The 14,515-nt window shown below is 58.5% G+C and overlaps 1 protein-coding gene across 1 annotated transcript in view; it reads left to right on the top strand.

The window, feature by feature from the left end:
- The first annotated feature begins 3,222 nt into the window (after positions 1-3,222).
- Positions 3,223-14,515, top strand: part of telo2 (TEL2, telomere maintenance 2, homolog (S. cerevisiae)) — a 13,711-nt gene continuing 2,418 nt past the window's right edge. Inside the window, exons 1-11 of the mRNA XM_068003074.1 lie at positions 3,223-3,234; positions 3,702-4,046; positions 4,550-4,827; positions 5,794-5,862; positions 8,639-8,786; positions 9,577-9,679; positions 10,403-10,471; positions 10,735-10,876; positions 11,603-11,739; positions 12,149-12,237; positions 12,771-12,869. Of these exons, the coding sequence (XP_067859175.1) occupies positions 3,715-4,046; positions 4,550-4,827; positions 5,794-5,862; positions 8,639-8,786; positions 9,577-9,679; positions 10,403-10,471; positions 10,735-10,876; positions 11,603-11,739; positions 12,149-12,237; positions 12,771-12,869 (1,466 nt within the window). The 5' untranslated portion in view covers positions 3,223-3,234; positions 3,702-3,714. The remainder of the gene's footprint in view (positions 3,235-3,701; positions 4,047-4,549; positions 4,828-5,793; positions 5,863-8,638; positions 8,787-9,576; positions 9,680-10,402; positions 10,472-10,734; positions 10,877-11,602; positions 11,740-12,148; positions 12,238-12,770; positions 12,870-14,515) is intronic.

The raw sequence follows: 14,515 nt of genomic DNA, 5'->3' as shown, positions 1-14,515 counted from the left end.
CCGCTAGATGGAGCTCCAGGCCTGGGAGGGGGAGGGGATTGGAGAGAGGGGGGGGAGGGGATTGGAGAGAGGGGGGGAGGGGATTGGAGGGGGAGGGGATTGGAGAGAGGGGGGAGGGGATTGGAGAGAGGGGGGGAGGGGATTGGAGGGGGAGGGGATTGGAGAGAGGGGGGAGGGGGTTGGAGAGAGGGGGGGAGGGGATTGGAGGGGGAGGGGATTGGAGGGGGAGGGGATTGGAGAGAGGGGGGGAGGGGATTGGAGGGGGAGGGGATTGGAGAGAGGGGGGAGGGGATTGGAGAGAGGGGGAGGGGATTGGAGGGGGAGGGGATTGGAGAGAGGGGGGGAGGGGATTGGAGAGAGGGGGGAGGGGATTGGAGAGAGGGGGGGAGGGGATTGGAGAGAGGGGGGAGGGGATTGGAGGGGGAGGGGATTGGAGAGAGGGGGGGAGGGGATTGGAGAGAGGGGGAGGGGATTGGAGAGAGAGGGGGAGGGGATTGGAGAGAGGGGGGGAGGGGATTGGAGAGAGGGGGGAGGGGATTGGAGAGAGGGGGGGGATTGGAGAGAGGGGGGAGGGGATTGGAGAGAGGGGGAGGGGATTGGAGAGAGGGGGAGGGGATTGGAGAGAGGGGGGAGGGGATTGGAGGGGGAGGGGGAGGGGATTGGAGGGGGAGGGGATTGGAGGGGGAGGGGGAGGGGATTGGAGAGAGGGGGGAGGGGATTGGAGAGAGGGGGGAGGGGATTGGAGAGAGGGGGGGAGGGGATTGGAGAGAGGGGGGAGGGGATTGGAGAGAGGGGGGGAGGGGATTCTGGGGGGAGGGGATGGGGAGTGTAGGGCTGAAAGGATTATAGAATCATAGAAAGGTTACAGCACCGAAGGAGGCCATTCAGCCCGTGCCGGCTCTATGCAACAGCAATTCAGCTAGTCCCACCCTTTCCCCGTAGCCCTGCAAATTTTTTCCTTTCAAGTATTTATCCAGTTCCCTTTTGAAGGCCATGATTGAATCTGCCTCCACCATCCCCTCGGGCAGTGCATTCCAGATCCTAACCACTCTGTGTAAAAAAGTTTTCCCTCATGTCACCTTTGGTTCTTTTGCCAATCACTTACAACTATGTCCTCTGGTTCTTGACACTTCCACCAATGGGAACAGTTTCTCTCTATCCACTCTGTCTCGGCCTTTCATGATTTTGAATACCTCTATCAAATCTCCTCTCAACTTTCTCAGTTTCTAAGGAGAACAATCCCAGCTTCTCCAGTCTATCCACATAACTAAAGTCCCTCTTCCCTGGAATTATTCTAGTAAATCTCTTCTGCACCTTCTCTAAGGCCTTCACATCCTTCCTAAAGTGCAGTGCCCAGAACTGAACACAATATCCCAATTGTTGTTTAACCAGTGTTTTATAAAGTTTCATCATGACTTCCTTGCTTTTGTACTCTATGCTTCTATTTATAAAGCCCAGGATCCTGTATGCTTTCTTAACTGCTTTCTCAAACTGCCCTGCCACCTTCAACAATTTGTGCACATATACCCCCAGATCTCTCTGTTCCTGTACCCCTTTTAGAATTGTGCCCTTTAGTTTATATTGCCTCTCCTCATTTTTCTGTGTTAAATTTCATCTGCCATGTGTCCGCCCATTCCACCAGTCTGAAAATATCCTCTTGAAGTCTATCACTATCCTCCTCGCTGTTCACTACCCTTCCAAGTTTTGTGTCACCTGCAAATTTTGAAATTGTCCCCTGTAACTCCCAAGTCCAAGTCATTAATATATATCAAGAAAAGCAGTGGTCCTAGTACTGACCCCTGGGGAACACCAATGTACACCTCCCTCCAATCCGAAAAACAACCATTCACCACTACTCTCTGTTTCCTGTTACTTAGCCAGTTTTGTATCCATGTTGCTGCTGCCCCCTTTATTCCATGGGCTTCAAACTTGACAAGCCTATTATGCAGCACTTTATCAAATGCCTTTTGAAAGTCCATATACACCACATCAACTACATCGCCCTCATCGACCCTCTCTGTTACCTCATCAAAATACTCTATCAAGTTAGTCAAACACGATTTGCCTTTAACTAATTCATGCTGGCTTTCCCTAATCAATCCACACTTGTCCATGGGGCTGGAAGTGTGTGGGGAATTAAAGAAGTTAAGTGGGGATTATAGTTTCTACTTTCCTTTATTAGCCGAGGCCACAGCTAGAGTAATGTGTACTGTTCTAGTCACCATATTTCAGGAAAGATGTGATTGCACTAGCGAGGGTGCAGAGGAGATTTACAAGAATGTTGCCAGGACTGGAGAATTTTAACTATGAGAAAAGATTGGATAGACTGGGGTTGTTTTCTTTGGCACAGAGGTGGCTGAGGGATGATTTAATTGAGGTGCATAGATAGAGTGGATAGGAAGGGGTCAATAACCAGATTTAAGGTAATTGGTAGAAGGATTAGAGGGGAGCTGAGGAGATTTTTTTTCACCCAGAGGGTGGTGGTGGGGGTCTGGAATTCACTGCCTGAAAGGGTGGTAGAGGCAGAAACCCTCAACTCATTTAAAAAGTACTTGGATTATGCACCTGAAGTGCTATAAACCTACAGGGCTACGGAGCAAGAGCTGAAAAGTGGGATTAGGCTGGATAGCTCTTTTTCGGCTGGCAGAGACACAATGGGCCGAATGGCCTCCTTCTGTGCAGTAAATTTCTATCATTCTACAGGGCTGGAGGGAGGGTTTAGGTCTGGAGAGGTTACACACACCATGGTTAGTTTTCTGGGTTAGTGTTTGAGCGATTTCTTGCTCAGTGAGAAGCCTCACTAACAGGCCCAGATCCCGTTGCTGTGGTAACCTGCACTGCCTGAAGCGGCCGGCGGCGGCGCTGCTTTCACTTTGCGTTTTCTCCTGTTTATCAAACTCTGATGACGCTCCGCTCTCCTTTACTAAGATGGCGCCGGTGCGGTGACCAGGTCCGCCTTTACAAAGATGGCGTTGCCCACCCACGTGATTACCATACAGCCAATGGGGTCTCTCGTTTTGCATGAAATGAGTTGTGAGGTTCCAAGTGGCAGATTCGGTACAAAAACAGTCAACTTTCCCCAGAAATAAATAAAATAAACAAAACTGCGCCTTCAGCTCCAGCTCCAGCCGTGGGCTGGAGACTCGGAGCGGCTGCGTTTAATATCAGTGCTCCGCTGTACTGAGATTGGATGTGGTGAATATATTAGGTAAATATATTTCAACAGCATGAGAGGTACAGAGGGAGGAAGGGAGGAGAGGAGGAAGGGGGGTAGGGAGGAGAGGGGGTAGGAAGGAAGGGAGGAGAGGGGGTGGAGGGGGAGAGGGGGAGGGGGATGAGGTACAGAGGGAGGGGGAGAGGTACAGAGGGAGGGGGAGAGGGAGGGGGAGGGGTACAGAGGGAGGGGGAGAGGTACAGGGGGAGGGGGAGAAGAGGAGAGGGAGGGGAGAGGAGAGGGAGGGAGGAGGGGAGAGGAGAGGGAGGGAGGAGGGGAGAGGAGAGGGAGGGAGGAGGGGAGAGGAGAGGGGGGAGGGAGAGGAGAGGGGGGAGGGAGGGGAGAGGGGGGAGGGAGGGGAGAGGAGGACTGGGGAGAGAGAAGGGGGGATCAGGCCAGTATGCGATATTCAAGGAGCTGGAGTTTGATTTTATGTAAATTTGTTGCTCTTTTCCTGTATCTGAATCTTGTGTTTGTCGTTTTCTAGGATCTTCACCACCATGGAGCCTGCAATTCTTGAAGTGCGTTGCTTTGTCAGACAAGCAGTCGTTACCCTCTCCTCCTCCAGGGACAGTGCGGAAGTCACGCGCACCTTACGGTCTGTGAAGCAGTATCTGGGGGGTGCGGGGGGCGCCGAACCCGGGGGGCAGAGGGAAGAGTTTGTGAACGCACACTATGCCCGGTTCCTACAGGTTCTGACCAGTAATCTCACTGCTGATTGGCTGCAGTTGCTGCCCATTGACCAGGAAGATGAATTATTCGATGGCTTCTTTCTGGATGGTTTGGCGCATCAATCGTACCTGATCCTACTGGACACCATCACCATGGCCAGGTAATCTCACAACACGTGCTGAATAACCTCTGTCCAACACCGGTGCACTGGGAATGGTGAGTGGGTGAAATTATCCTACTATGAAAAACATCCAATATTACACCTGAAGAGTCAGTCCTCCCAAGTGGGTTTTCTCCGTAAACGCTGACACCGACGCGCTCCCCGGGGACCGTCCTCAAACGCTGACACCGACGCGCTCCTCGGGGACCGTCCTCAAACGCTGACACCGACACGCTCCCCGGGGACCGTCCTCAAACGCTGACACCGACGCGCTCCCCGGGGACCGTCCTCAAACGCTGACACCGACGCGCTCCCCGGGGACCGTCCTCAAACGCTGACACCGACGCGCTCCCCGGGGACCGTCCTCAAACGCTGACACCGACGCGCTCCCCGGTTTGCAGCAGCTGGCAGCAGGTCACAGGCTGCCCTCACTGTGTGGCTTGTGATGGGGGAGTTGGGAGGATCCATGTTTGAATCTGCTGTGATCTCGTTTTGTGTCGCAGCCCAAGCTTCCGCCAGGAGCGATGCCTGGAAATCCTGGAGCGTTTTCTGCGGGAGGGCAGGATGGGCCAGCTGATCTGGGAGGTTAGTCAGGATCACGACTCAGTGCAGCTCGCCAGTCTACGGGATACGCTGCTGAACAAAATCGTATCGTTGCCGGATCACATGGCAAACAAACTGGAGAGGAGCAACCGGGCGACGTTCTACCCTCAGAGCTACTACCCACTGTTGGGCCGTGAGATGCTGTCCGTGCTGGAGAGAATCTGTGAGCGACTGAAAGGTGAGAAAGGCCAACCTGTGATGTGAGGGAACATAAACAGAATTTAGGAACTAGAAAAGGGCTCTAAGACCAAACAAGCTTGATCAGGAGCCCATCCACCACCCGAAGCATTCACTCCCTTCACCACCGGCGCACCGTGGCTGCAGTGTGTACCATCCACAGGATGCACTGCAGCAACTCGCCACGGCTTCTTCCACAGCACCTCCCAAACCCGCGACCTCTACCACCTAGAAGGACAAGAGCAGCAGGCACATGGGAACAACACCACCTGCACGTTCCCCTCCAAGTCACACACCATCCCGACTTGATATTTTGAAATGCTGTCACTATTATGGAACTGAATGTGGCAATGATTCTTTTCAAATACCTGAGATCCTGCAAACAGCAATGAAATGGTTTGACCATTAATCGATCTCTGGTGATGGAGGAATGTTGGCCAAGACCCCAAGAGAACTCTTCCAATTGTGGCCGTGGGATCTTTTATATCCACCCGACAGGACAGACGGAGCCTCGGTTTAACGTCTCGTCCGAAAGATGGCCCCTCCGACGGCACGGCCCCTCCGACAGCGCGGCGTTCCCCGGGACTGTTGGTCTGGATTTTGTGCTGGTCTCTGGAGTGGGGCTCGAGTCCACAACCTCCTGACTCAGTCTGAGAGCGATCACTGAGCCTCTTAAAGTGTATCGGTGATTGTGAGATTTTCACCCAGTTACAGCCAGCGCACAGTGTTAGATTCTGTCCTTCCAAACTTTCGGTGTGGCTGGAGAGAGGGTTTTGAGCTGTAACATTAGGCTGACCTGAGAGTGAGTCTCTCACTGGGGGTGGGACCAGTTTGAGTAAATCGAGAATATTGTCACAACATTGAAGCTCGTTGTGTTGAGTCTTTAGTTCGCTGTACGGTTTGGGTAGTGAGAGGTTCAATAATTGAGTGTATCTGCAATCTGACCCTTTCCTGTGTTCTGCCTCAGGTGGGACAGACTGTTCCGTCTCCTTCGTGTCTCAGCTGCTGGGGAAGATCTGCATACAGGGACACAGTGGTGAGTCTGAGTGTCACACTGGTGGGGGGCCATGGGGGATAACCCCGCGGTCCCCCCCCTCCCCCTCCCCCCGCAGCATGTCCCCCCCCCCCCCCCCGCGGTTCTCCCCTCCCCCCCCCCCCCCCCGCGGTGTCCCCCCCCCCCCCCCCCGCGGCGTGTCCCCCCCCCCTCCCCCCCCGCGGGGTTAGATGAAAATTCCCCCTGAATGATGAGAGGTTTTTTGACCCGGGGGTGGGGGAGACGCTGCAGCCCAGCCTAATCTTGTCTCCACAAACACCCTGCCAGCAGGAGGTGCTGGATAGCACCAGGGAGCGAGCGTTCAACCTGGGATACCCCTGGTCTGGGAGGGGGTGGGGGGGTCTGTGTCCCCCTGGTCTGGGAGGGGGGGGGGGTCTGTGTCCCCCTGGTCTGGGAGGGGGGGGGGGGTCTGTGTCCCCCTGGTCTGGGAGGGGGGGGGGGTCTGTGTCCCCCTGGGCTGGGCTGGGAGGGGGTCTGTGTCCCCCTGGTCTGGGAGGGGGTCTGTGTCCCCCTGGGCTGGTCTGGTCTGGGAGGGGGGGTCTGTGTCCCCCTGGGCTGGTCTGGGAGGGGGGTCTGTGTCCCCCTGGGCTGGTCTGGGAGGCGGTCTGTGTCCCCCTGGGCTGGTCTGGTCTGGGAGGGGGGTCTGTGTCCCCCTGGGCTGGTCTGGGAGGGGGGTCTGTGTCCCTCTGGGCTGGTCTGGGAGGGGGGGTCTGTGTCCCCCTGGGCTGGTCTGGGAGGGGGGTCTGTGTCCCTCTGGGCTGGTCTGGGAGGGGGGTCTGTGTCCCCCTGGGCTGGTCTGGGAGGGGGGTCTGTGTCCCCCTGGGCTGGTCTGGGAGGGGGTCTGTGTCCCTGGATCTGGTACATTTACTTGCTGAGCCACTGAGGGACCCTTGACCCTGCCTTTGATTGGATGTCAATGGTATAAGTTGCTGCTGGGTTGGATTGCTGCCTCAGCGGCAGTGTGGGAGTTACAGAGGCCCCAGGACCCCGGGTCAGTCAAGGTTCACACGTCTGATCGACATCCCAAGACCCCCTGATGTAAAGTGCCTGTGGGCGTCAGGTGAGGACAAGATTGGGCTCAGCTGTGATGCCTTTCACAGTCAAATAACACCCTGGCACTAATATAAAGAGAGGCCAGTTGGGCACGGTGCGGGAAGGTTAGAAAATGCCCTTGGAACCGTATCCTAACAAGAGTCAGACGTTCGGGGAGGGGTGTGGGGGAAGCGGGAGCGGGGGTGAGGGGTGCGGGGGTGAGGGGAGCGGGGGTGTGAGGGGAGCGGGGGTGTGAGGGGAGCGGGGGTGTGAGGGGAGCGGGGGTGTGAGGGGAGCGGGGGTGTGAGGGGAGCGGGGGTGTGAGGGGAGCGGGGGTGTGAGGGGAGCGGGGGTGTGAGGGGAGCGGGGGTGTGAGGGGAGCGGGGGTGTGAGGGGAGCGGGGGTGTGAGGGGAGCGGGGGTGTGAGGGGAGCGGGGGTGTGAGGGGAGCGGGGGTGTGAGGGGAGCGGGGGTGTGAGGGGAGCGGGGGTGTGAGGGGAGCGGGGGTGTGAGGGGAGCGGGGGTGTGAGGGGTGCGGGGGGGTGAGGGGTGAGGGGAGCGGGGGGGTGCGGGGGGTGAGGGGGGCGGGGGGTGAGGGGGGAGGAGAGGCCTGAGTGATGATGTAAACCACCTGAGGGGCATTCTCAGCGCACTGGAACAGACGGTGGTGAGTGAGCGTTCTCGTGGCGGGTGATGTCGAGGCCCTGAGGAGGGACAGCAGGTCGATACCGGGTTTAAGGGCCCTCAATAGGTTTAGACATCTGGGCCTTTCGAGAAAAGCGTTGACTTTGAGGAGGTTTGATTGAGGCCTTTAAAATAATGAGAGGATTAGATTCGGTCTGTGTGGGTGGGCTGTTTGAGTTAGATCGGTTAGAGAGGACCAGGGGACACCAGGATCAGTTACTCGGTTAGAGCTTCACTAGTATTACCTTTCACAGAGAGTCCCTGGAGTTTAGACGGTGAGGGGGTGATCTAATTGCGGGGTTTAAAACGATATAAAGATTCGACAGGGCAGATACGGAGAAACTATTTCCTCTGGTGGCGGGAATCCCGAACAAGGGGGCGTAATCTTAAAATTAGAGCTCGGCCGTTTAGGGGTGATGTCAGGAATCACTTCTTCACATAAAGGGAAGGAATCTTAGACCAGGTTAGAGTCCAACTGTTTTATTTGAAAATCACAAGCTTTCGGAGGCTTTCTCCTTCGTCAGGTGAGTGTGGGATTCCTTGAAATTTGCCGCATTTATAGTCAGGGAACAATGCCTGGTGATTACAGGTAATCTTTCCAACTGCCCGTTATCTGTAATCACCAGGCATTGTTCCCTGACTATAAATGCGGTAACTTTCAAGGAATCCCACACTCACCTGACGAAGGAGAAAGCCTCCGAAAACTTGTGATTTTTCAAATAAAACAGTTGGACTCTAACCTGGCGTTGTAAGATTCCTTACATTTGTCCACCCCAGTCCATCACCGGCATCTCCACAACATCACATAAAGGGGAGTGGGAATCTGGAACTCTTTTCCCCCCCCCAAAGGCTGTGTTCCTCCATGATGGAGACTTGAATATTTAAACCGTGCAGTGAGAGCAGGTGCAGCAGCCCATTGTGCTGTCTATATGTGAAGTGTGTGGATTTAAAACTGCCCCTTGAATGAACATAAAGACCACTCGGGCCATCAGGCCTATCCTATGCTGTCATTGCTATCGTCTGATTGGCTCGTGTTCCCTCAGATGTGGTTCTGCAAGTGATGGTGCCCCAGCTGACTGTTCTTACCCAATCGGATTGCATTTGGCAGAGGATCAGTTGGCGATTGGTGGAGAACGTTCCGGAACGTTGGATGGAGAGCGTGGTTTCTGGCCTGGTGCGGTCAGCGGCAGGGTGAGTGTGGACAGTGTAGAACAGAGAGTGCGAGCACGAGGTCCAGGGAGCAGGGCCGGAACATCACCTGGACCAGCTCCTCCAAACCGGCACACACCGCGGCTGGGAGCAGTTTACTTAGAACCAGGTGTCGGCCCTGGCTCGGTGGGCAGCACCCTCGCCTCGGAGTCAGAAGGTCGTGGGTTCGAGGCCCACTCCAGGGACTCGAGCACAAAATCCGGGCCGACACTCCCAGTGCAGCACTGAGGGAGTGCTGCTCTGTCGGAGGTGCCGTCTTCCGGATGAGATGTTAAACCGAGGCCCCATCTGCCCTCTCGGGTGAATATAAAAAAAAAAATCCCACGGCCACTATTTGAAGTAGAGCAGGGGAGTTCTCCCCAGCCAGCGCTCCTTAAAGGGGCCGGACACGGGGCCGGCGCTCCTTAAAGGGGCCGGACACGGGGCCGGCGCTCCTTAAAGGGGCCGGACACGGGGCCGGCGCTCCTTAAAGGGGCCGGACACGGGGCCGGCGCTCCTTAAAGGGGGCCGGACACGGGGCCGGCGCTCCTTAAAGGGGCCGGCGCTCCTTAAAGGGGCCGGCGCTCCTTAAAGGGGCCGGCGCTCCTTAAAGGGGCCGGCGCTCCTTAAAGGGGCCGGCGCTCCTTAAAGGGACCGGACACGGGGCCGGCGCTCCTTAAAGGGGCCGGACACGGGGCCGGCGCTCCTTAAAGGGGCCGGACACGGGGCCGGCGCTCCTTAAAGGGGCTGCACTCTCGTCACCTGTTTTTAAACTTTGCCCTTTTTCTGACAGGCCGGAGGTGTTGTCTCGGTTGCTAGGCAGCATCGTGCTGAAGAACAAGAAGGCTGAGTTTGTTCTAACTCATAAATTGCTGCTCTTACAGTATCACCACAAGGTGAGTGCAGCTCGGGGGGGGGGCAATGGGAGAGATCAGCACATTAGGGGCTTAAGAGGGCACCCTGATGCATTGGACTATGTGGTGGCGGGGGGTGAGGGTGAGTTGGAGGGGGTGGGTGGCGGGGGGTGAGGGTAAGTCAGAGGGGGTGGGTCGTGGGGGTCGGAGGGGGTGGGTCGGGGGTGAGTCGGGGGGGGGTCGGAGGGGGTGAGTCGGAGGGGGGGGGGTCGGGGGTGAGTCGGAGGGGGGGGTCGGGGGTGAGTCGGAGGGGGGGGGTCGGGGGTGAGTCGGAGGGGGGGGGGTCGGGGGTGAGTCGGAGGGGGGGGGGTCGGGGGTGAGTCGGAGGGGGGGGTCGGGGGTGAGTCGGAGGGGGGGGGGTCGGGGGTGAGTCGGAGGGGGGGGGTCGGGGGTGAGTCGGAGGGGGGGGTCGGGGGTGAGTCGGAGGGGGGGTGGTCGGGGGTGAGTCGGAGGGGGTGGGTCGGGGGTGAGTCGGAGGGGGGGGGGGTCGGGGGTGAGTCGGAGGGGGTGAGTCGGAGGGGGTGAGTCGGAGGGGGTGAGTCGGAGGGGGTGGGTCGGGGGTGAGTCGGAGGGGGTGGGTCGGGGGTGAGTCGGGGGGGGGGGTCGGGGGTGAGTCGGGGGGGGGGGTGAGTCGGAGGGGGTCGGGGGGCTGGTGATGTTATTAATATTATGGTGACTTATATTGTTGCTTTCTGATTGGAGCAGACGTCCGTGCTACAAAGCCTGCTGGGATATCTGGCTGGAGAGAAGAGTCGGGGGGACTTGTTGATGCAGGTAAAGGGGGGGGGGAGAGGGTGTGTGTTTGGGGGGGGGGTGGGGGAGAGGCTGTGTACAGTGTGTTTTGGGGCGATCGGGGGGCGAGGGGGCGATCGGGGGGAGGGCGATTGGGGGGCGAGGGGGGGGGCGAGCGGAGAGCCATTCCGCCAGCTCCCTCCCACTGAGTTCTCTCTGACGAGCCGGGCGGAGGGGAGGGGGAGAGCTCGTTGGGGGTGCACTCTGAGCTTTCCAGATTCAGAGTTTCTCTTGCTCTGTGACAGGTGCTGAAGAAGTTGCTGGAGACCTGGGGTAACAGCAGTGCCGTCAGACACACCCCCGTAGAGCAGCAGCTTTACATCAGCAAGGCCATCGTCATCAGCCTGGCCCAGCTCACCGACTCCCACATACAACAACACAAAGCAGGTTAGAGTCTGCGGGTGGGGGTCTGTGTGGGTGGGGGTCTGTGGGGGTGGGGGGGGTCTGTGGGGGGGTCTGTGGGTGGGGGGGTCTGTGGGGGGGTCTGTGGGTGGGGGGGTCTGTGTGGGTGGGGGGGTCTGTGTGGGTGGGGGGGTCTGTGTGGGTGGGGGGGTCTGTGTGGGTGGGGGGGTCTGTGTGGGTGGGGGGTCTGTGTGGGTGGGGGGTCTGTGTGGGTGGGGGTCTGTGGGTGGGTGGGGGTCTGTGGGTGGGTGGGGGTCTGTGGGTGGGTGGGTTGTGGGTGGGTGGGTGGGTCTGTGGGTGGGTGGGTGGGTCTGTGGGTGGGGGGGGGTCTGTGGGTGGGGGGGGGGTCTGTGTGGGTGGGGGGGGTCTGTGTGGGTGGGGGGGGTCTGTGTGGGTGGGGGGGGGTCTGTGTGGGTGGGGGGGGTCTGTGTGGGTGGGGGGTCTGTGGGTGGGTGGGGGTCTGTGTGGGTGGGGGGGGTTGTGGGTGGGGGGGTCTGGGGGGTGTCTGTGGGTGGGTGGGGGTCTGTGTGGGTGGGGGTCTGTGTGGGTGGGGGTCTGTGTGGGTGGGGGTCTGTGTGGGTGGGGGGGTCTGTGTGGGTGGGGGGGTCTGTGGGTGGGGGGGTTGTGGGTGGGTGGGTGGGTGGGGGGTGATATGATGTGTGTAAGTCGAGTGTCGGTCTCTGAGTTCTCTGTGGGATGCTGTGTTTGTAGAGCTGCTCCCTCTGATGATGACCGGGATGGAGAGTCACCTGGACAGTAACCTTCCCCGGGTTCGCCAGCTGGGAATGGTGATCGCGGAGAGCCTGAGTGCGAGGGTGAACCCCGGGGAACACAGGCTCACGTTCCAGGTACGTCTGGTGGAATCTCAGGGTACGGAGCACAGTCCCCGAGTGTTTTGGGGGGGGGGTCCCCAGTATGTGAGTGCGAGGGGAGTGGGGGGAACTCCATCCAGCTGGCGGAATCTTTCACAACATGGAGCTTGGGAATGGGATCAGTGAACGAGGCACTCGAGAATTGAACCCGCTTTGTTACAAAGTATTTTAACTCTAACCTAAATTACATGAGATGGTGGACAGGTCATTAGTTGTGTGCGCCTGACACTGACCATAGTGCTCGCCCTCACACGGTCACTCACTTAGATCTTGCACTAACTGCTCTCATTCTCACACTAGCCTCAATGAGCAGGCACACACTCGTCCTTGTGCATCTGCAGCGATGGAGTGATTGACGTGTTGGTTTTATTCTGTGGTCTTTCAGTACGTGGAAGATGACGAGACAACAGAGTTACGGTCGCTCTCCTCTCCAAGGCCCCTGTCGAGCTGGGCGAGCCCCCCACAGCAGCACAGGTACCTGAACAGTTGATGTTAGAGACAGACTCGCGTCCTGCAGAGTACAAAGGACAAACAGCAAATGCTGGAAATACGCAGCAGGTCAGTCAGTGTATCTCCTGAGAAAACACTGTGTAACATCTGTGTAACCTTTTGTCGGACTGCTGATAAAGGTGAACCCGTCTCTCTTTAGAAACACTGGTCCTGAGCTGCGTTAATTGTACTTGTCTCTGAAATATAGCGTTTATACAGGAGTCTGGATCAGTAGCCATTCAGCAAGGCTCAATATTAAATGTAGAGTGAGAGGAGGAGAACTCTGGTCACGTTTTGAGTGGAAACATTTTGCCGAACTTTGCTTGTTGATCCTCGCTCTCTACTTGGTGTCCCCGATATTTGAACTCTCCGTCATGAGAATTCACCTGGTTCTCTCCACAATCCCAAAGCCAAATTCTTCAGCCCTCACCTGCTTCTTCTCCTCCTGTGTAAGAGGTGACATTCACTGACTAGACGTGAAGGGACTCGGACTTTAATGAGGTTTCATCCATTCCTAGAGATGGAGGCTCACAGACAGACGCCAGTCAGAAATCGGCAGAGACCGGACACCCAGCCCAGACCACGCGGGACACGGAGTCGGAGTCAGAACTGGACAGGTCAGTAAAACCAGTTCTCACGGGACTGTAGAATGGTTACAGCACGGAAGGAGGCTATTCGGCCCATCGAGCCCGCGCCAGCTCTATGCAAGAGCAATCCAGCTAGTCCCACTCCCCCGTCCTTTCCCTGTAGCCCTGCAAATTTTTTCCTTTCAAGTACTTATCCAGTTCCCTTTTGAAGGCCATGATTGAATCTGCCTCCACCACCCCCTCGGGCAGTGCATTCCAGATCCTAACCACTCGCTGTGTAAAAAAAAGTTTTTCCTCATGTCACCTTTGGTTCTTTTGCCAATCACCTTAAATCTATGTCCTCTGGTTCTTGACCCTTCCGCAAATGGGAACAGTTTCTCTCTATCTACTCTGTCTAGGCCTTTCATGATTTTGAATACCTCTATCAAATCTCCTCGCAACCTCCTCTGCTCCAAGGAGAACAACCCCAGCTTCTCCAGTCTATCCACGTAACTAAAAGGGAGAGGGAGAGGGGGGGGGAGGGGGGGGGGGGAGGGGGGGAGGGGGAGGGGGGGGGGGGGGGAGGGGGGAGGGGGGGAGGGGGAGGGGGGGGGGAGGGGGGGAGGGGGAGGGGGGGGGGGGGAGGGGGAGGGGGGGGGGAGGGGGAGGGGGGAGGGGGAGGGGGGGGAGGGGGGAGGGGGGGGGGGAGGGGGAGGGGGAGGGGGGGGGGGAGGGGGGGGGGAGGGGGGGAGGGGGGAGGGGGGGGGGGGGAGGGGGGGAGGGGGGGGAGGGGGAGGGGGGGGGGGGAGGGGGGGAGGGGGGGGGGGAGAGGGGGAGAGGGGGGGAGGGGGAGGGTGAGGGGGGAGGAGGGGGGGGAGGGGGTGGGGGGAGAGGGGAGAGGGGGGGAGGGGGAGGGTGAGGGGAGGAGGGGAAGTGTGAGGGGGGAGGAGGGGAAGTGTGAGGGGGAGGAGGGGAAGTGTGAGGGGGGGGAGGGGAAGTGTGAGGGGGGGAGGGGAAGTGTGAGGGGGAGGAGGGGAAGTGTGAGGGAGGGGAGGGGAAGTGTGAGGGGGGGGAGGGGAAGTGTGAGGGGGGGGAGGGGAAGTGTGAGGGGGGGGAGGGGGAAGTGTGAGGGGGGGGAGGGGAAGTGTGAGGGGGAGGAGGGGAAGTGTGAGGGGGAGGAGGGGAAGTGTGAGGGGGAGGAGGGGAAGTGTGAGGGGAGAGGAGGGGAAGTGTGAGGGGGAGTGAGAGTGTGAGGGGGAGGAGTGAGGGGGAGTGAGAGTGTGAGGGGGAGGAGAGAGTGTGAGGGGGAGGAGTGAGGGGGAGTGAGAGTGTGAGGGGGAGGGGGTGATTTTGGGGTCCGGGCCCGGAGTGGAAATGACGATTTTGAGGGAGAGACCGGAAGTTGGACTCTCTCTCTCTCTCTCTCTCCCCAGCCCCTGGTCGTGCGATCTCCCAGCCCCTGGTCGTGCGATCTCCCAGCCCCTGGTCGTGCGATCTCCCCAGCCCCTGGTCGTGCGATCTCCCCAGCCCCTGGTCGTGCGATCTCCCCAGCCCCTGGTCGTGCGATCTCCCCAGCCCCTGGTCGTTGCGATCTCCCCAGCCCCTGGTCGTGCGATCTTCCAGCCCCTGGTCGTGCGATCTCCCCAGCCCCTGGTCGTGCGATCTCCCCAGAAGTTCCCTCAGTGGATGTTCCAGTA

This window comes from Heptranchias perlo, chromosome 22 (assembly GCF_035084215.1).
Source record: "Heptranchias perlo isolate sHepPer1 chromosome 22, sHepPer1.hap1, whole genome shotgun sequence".
Taxonomy (NCBI): Eukaryota; Metazoa; Chordata; class Chondrichthyes; order Hexanchiformes; family Hexanchidae; genus Heptranchias; species Heptranchias perlo.
The sequence above is the reverse complement of the archived record's forward strand: the minus strand, read 5'-3'. Positions and strand labels throughout refer to the sequence as shown.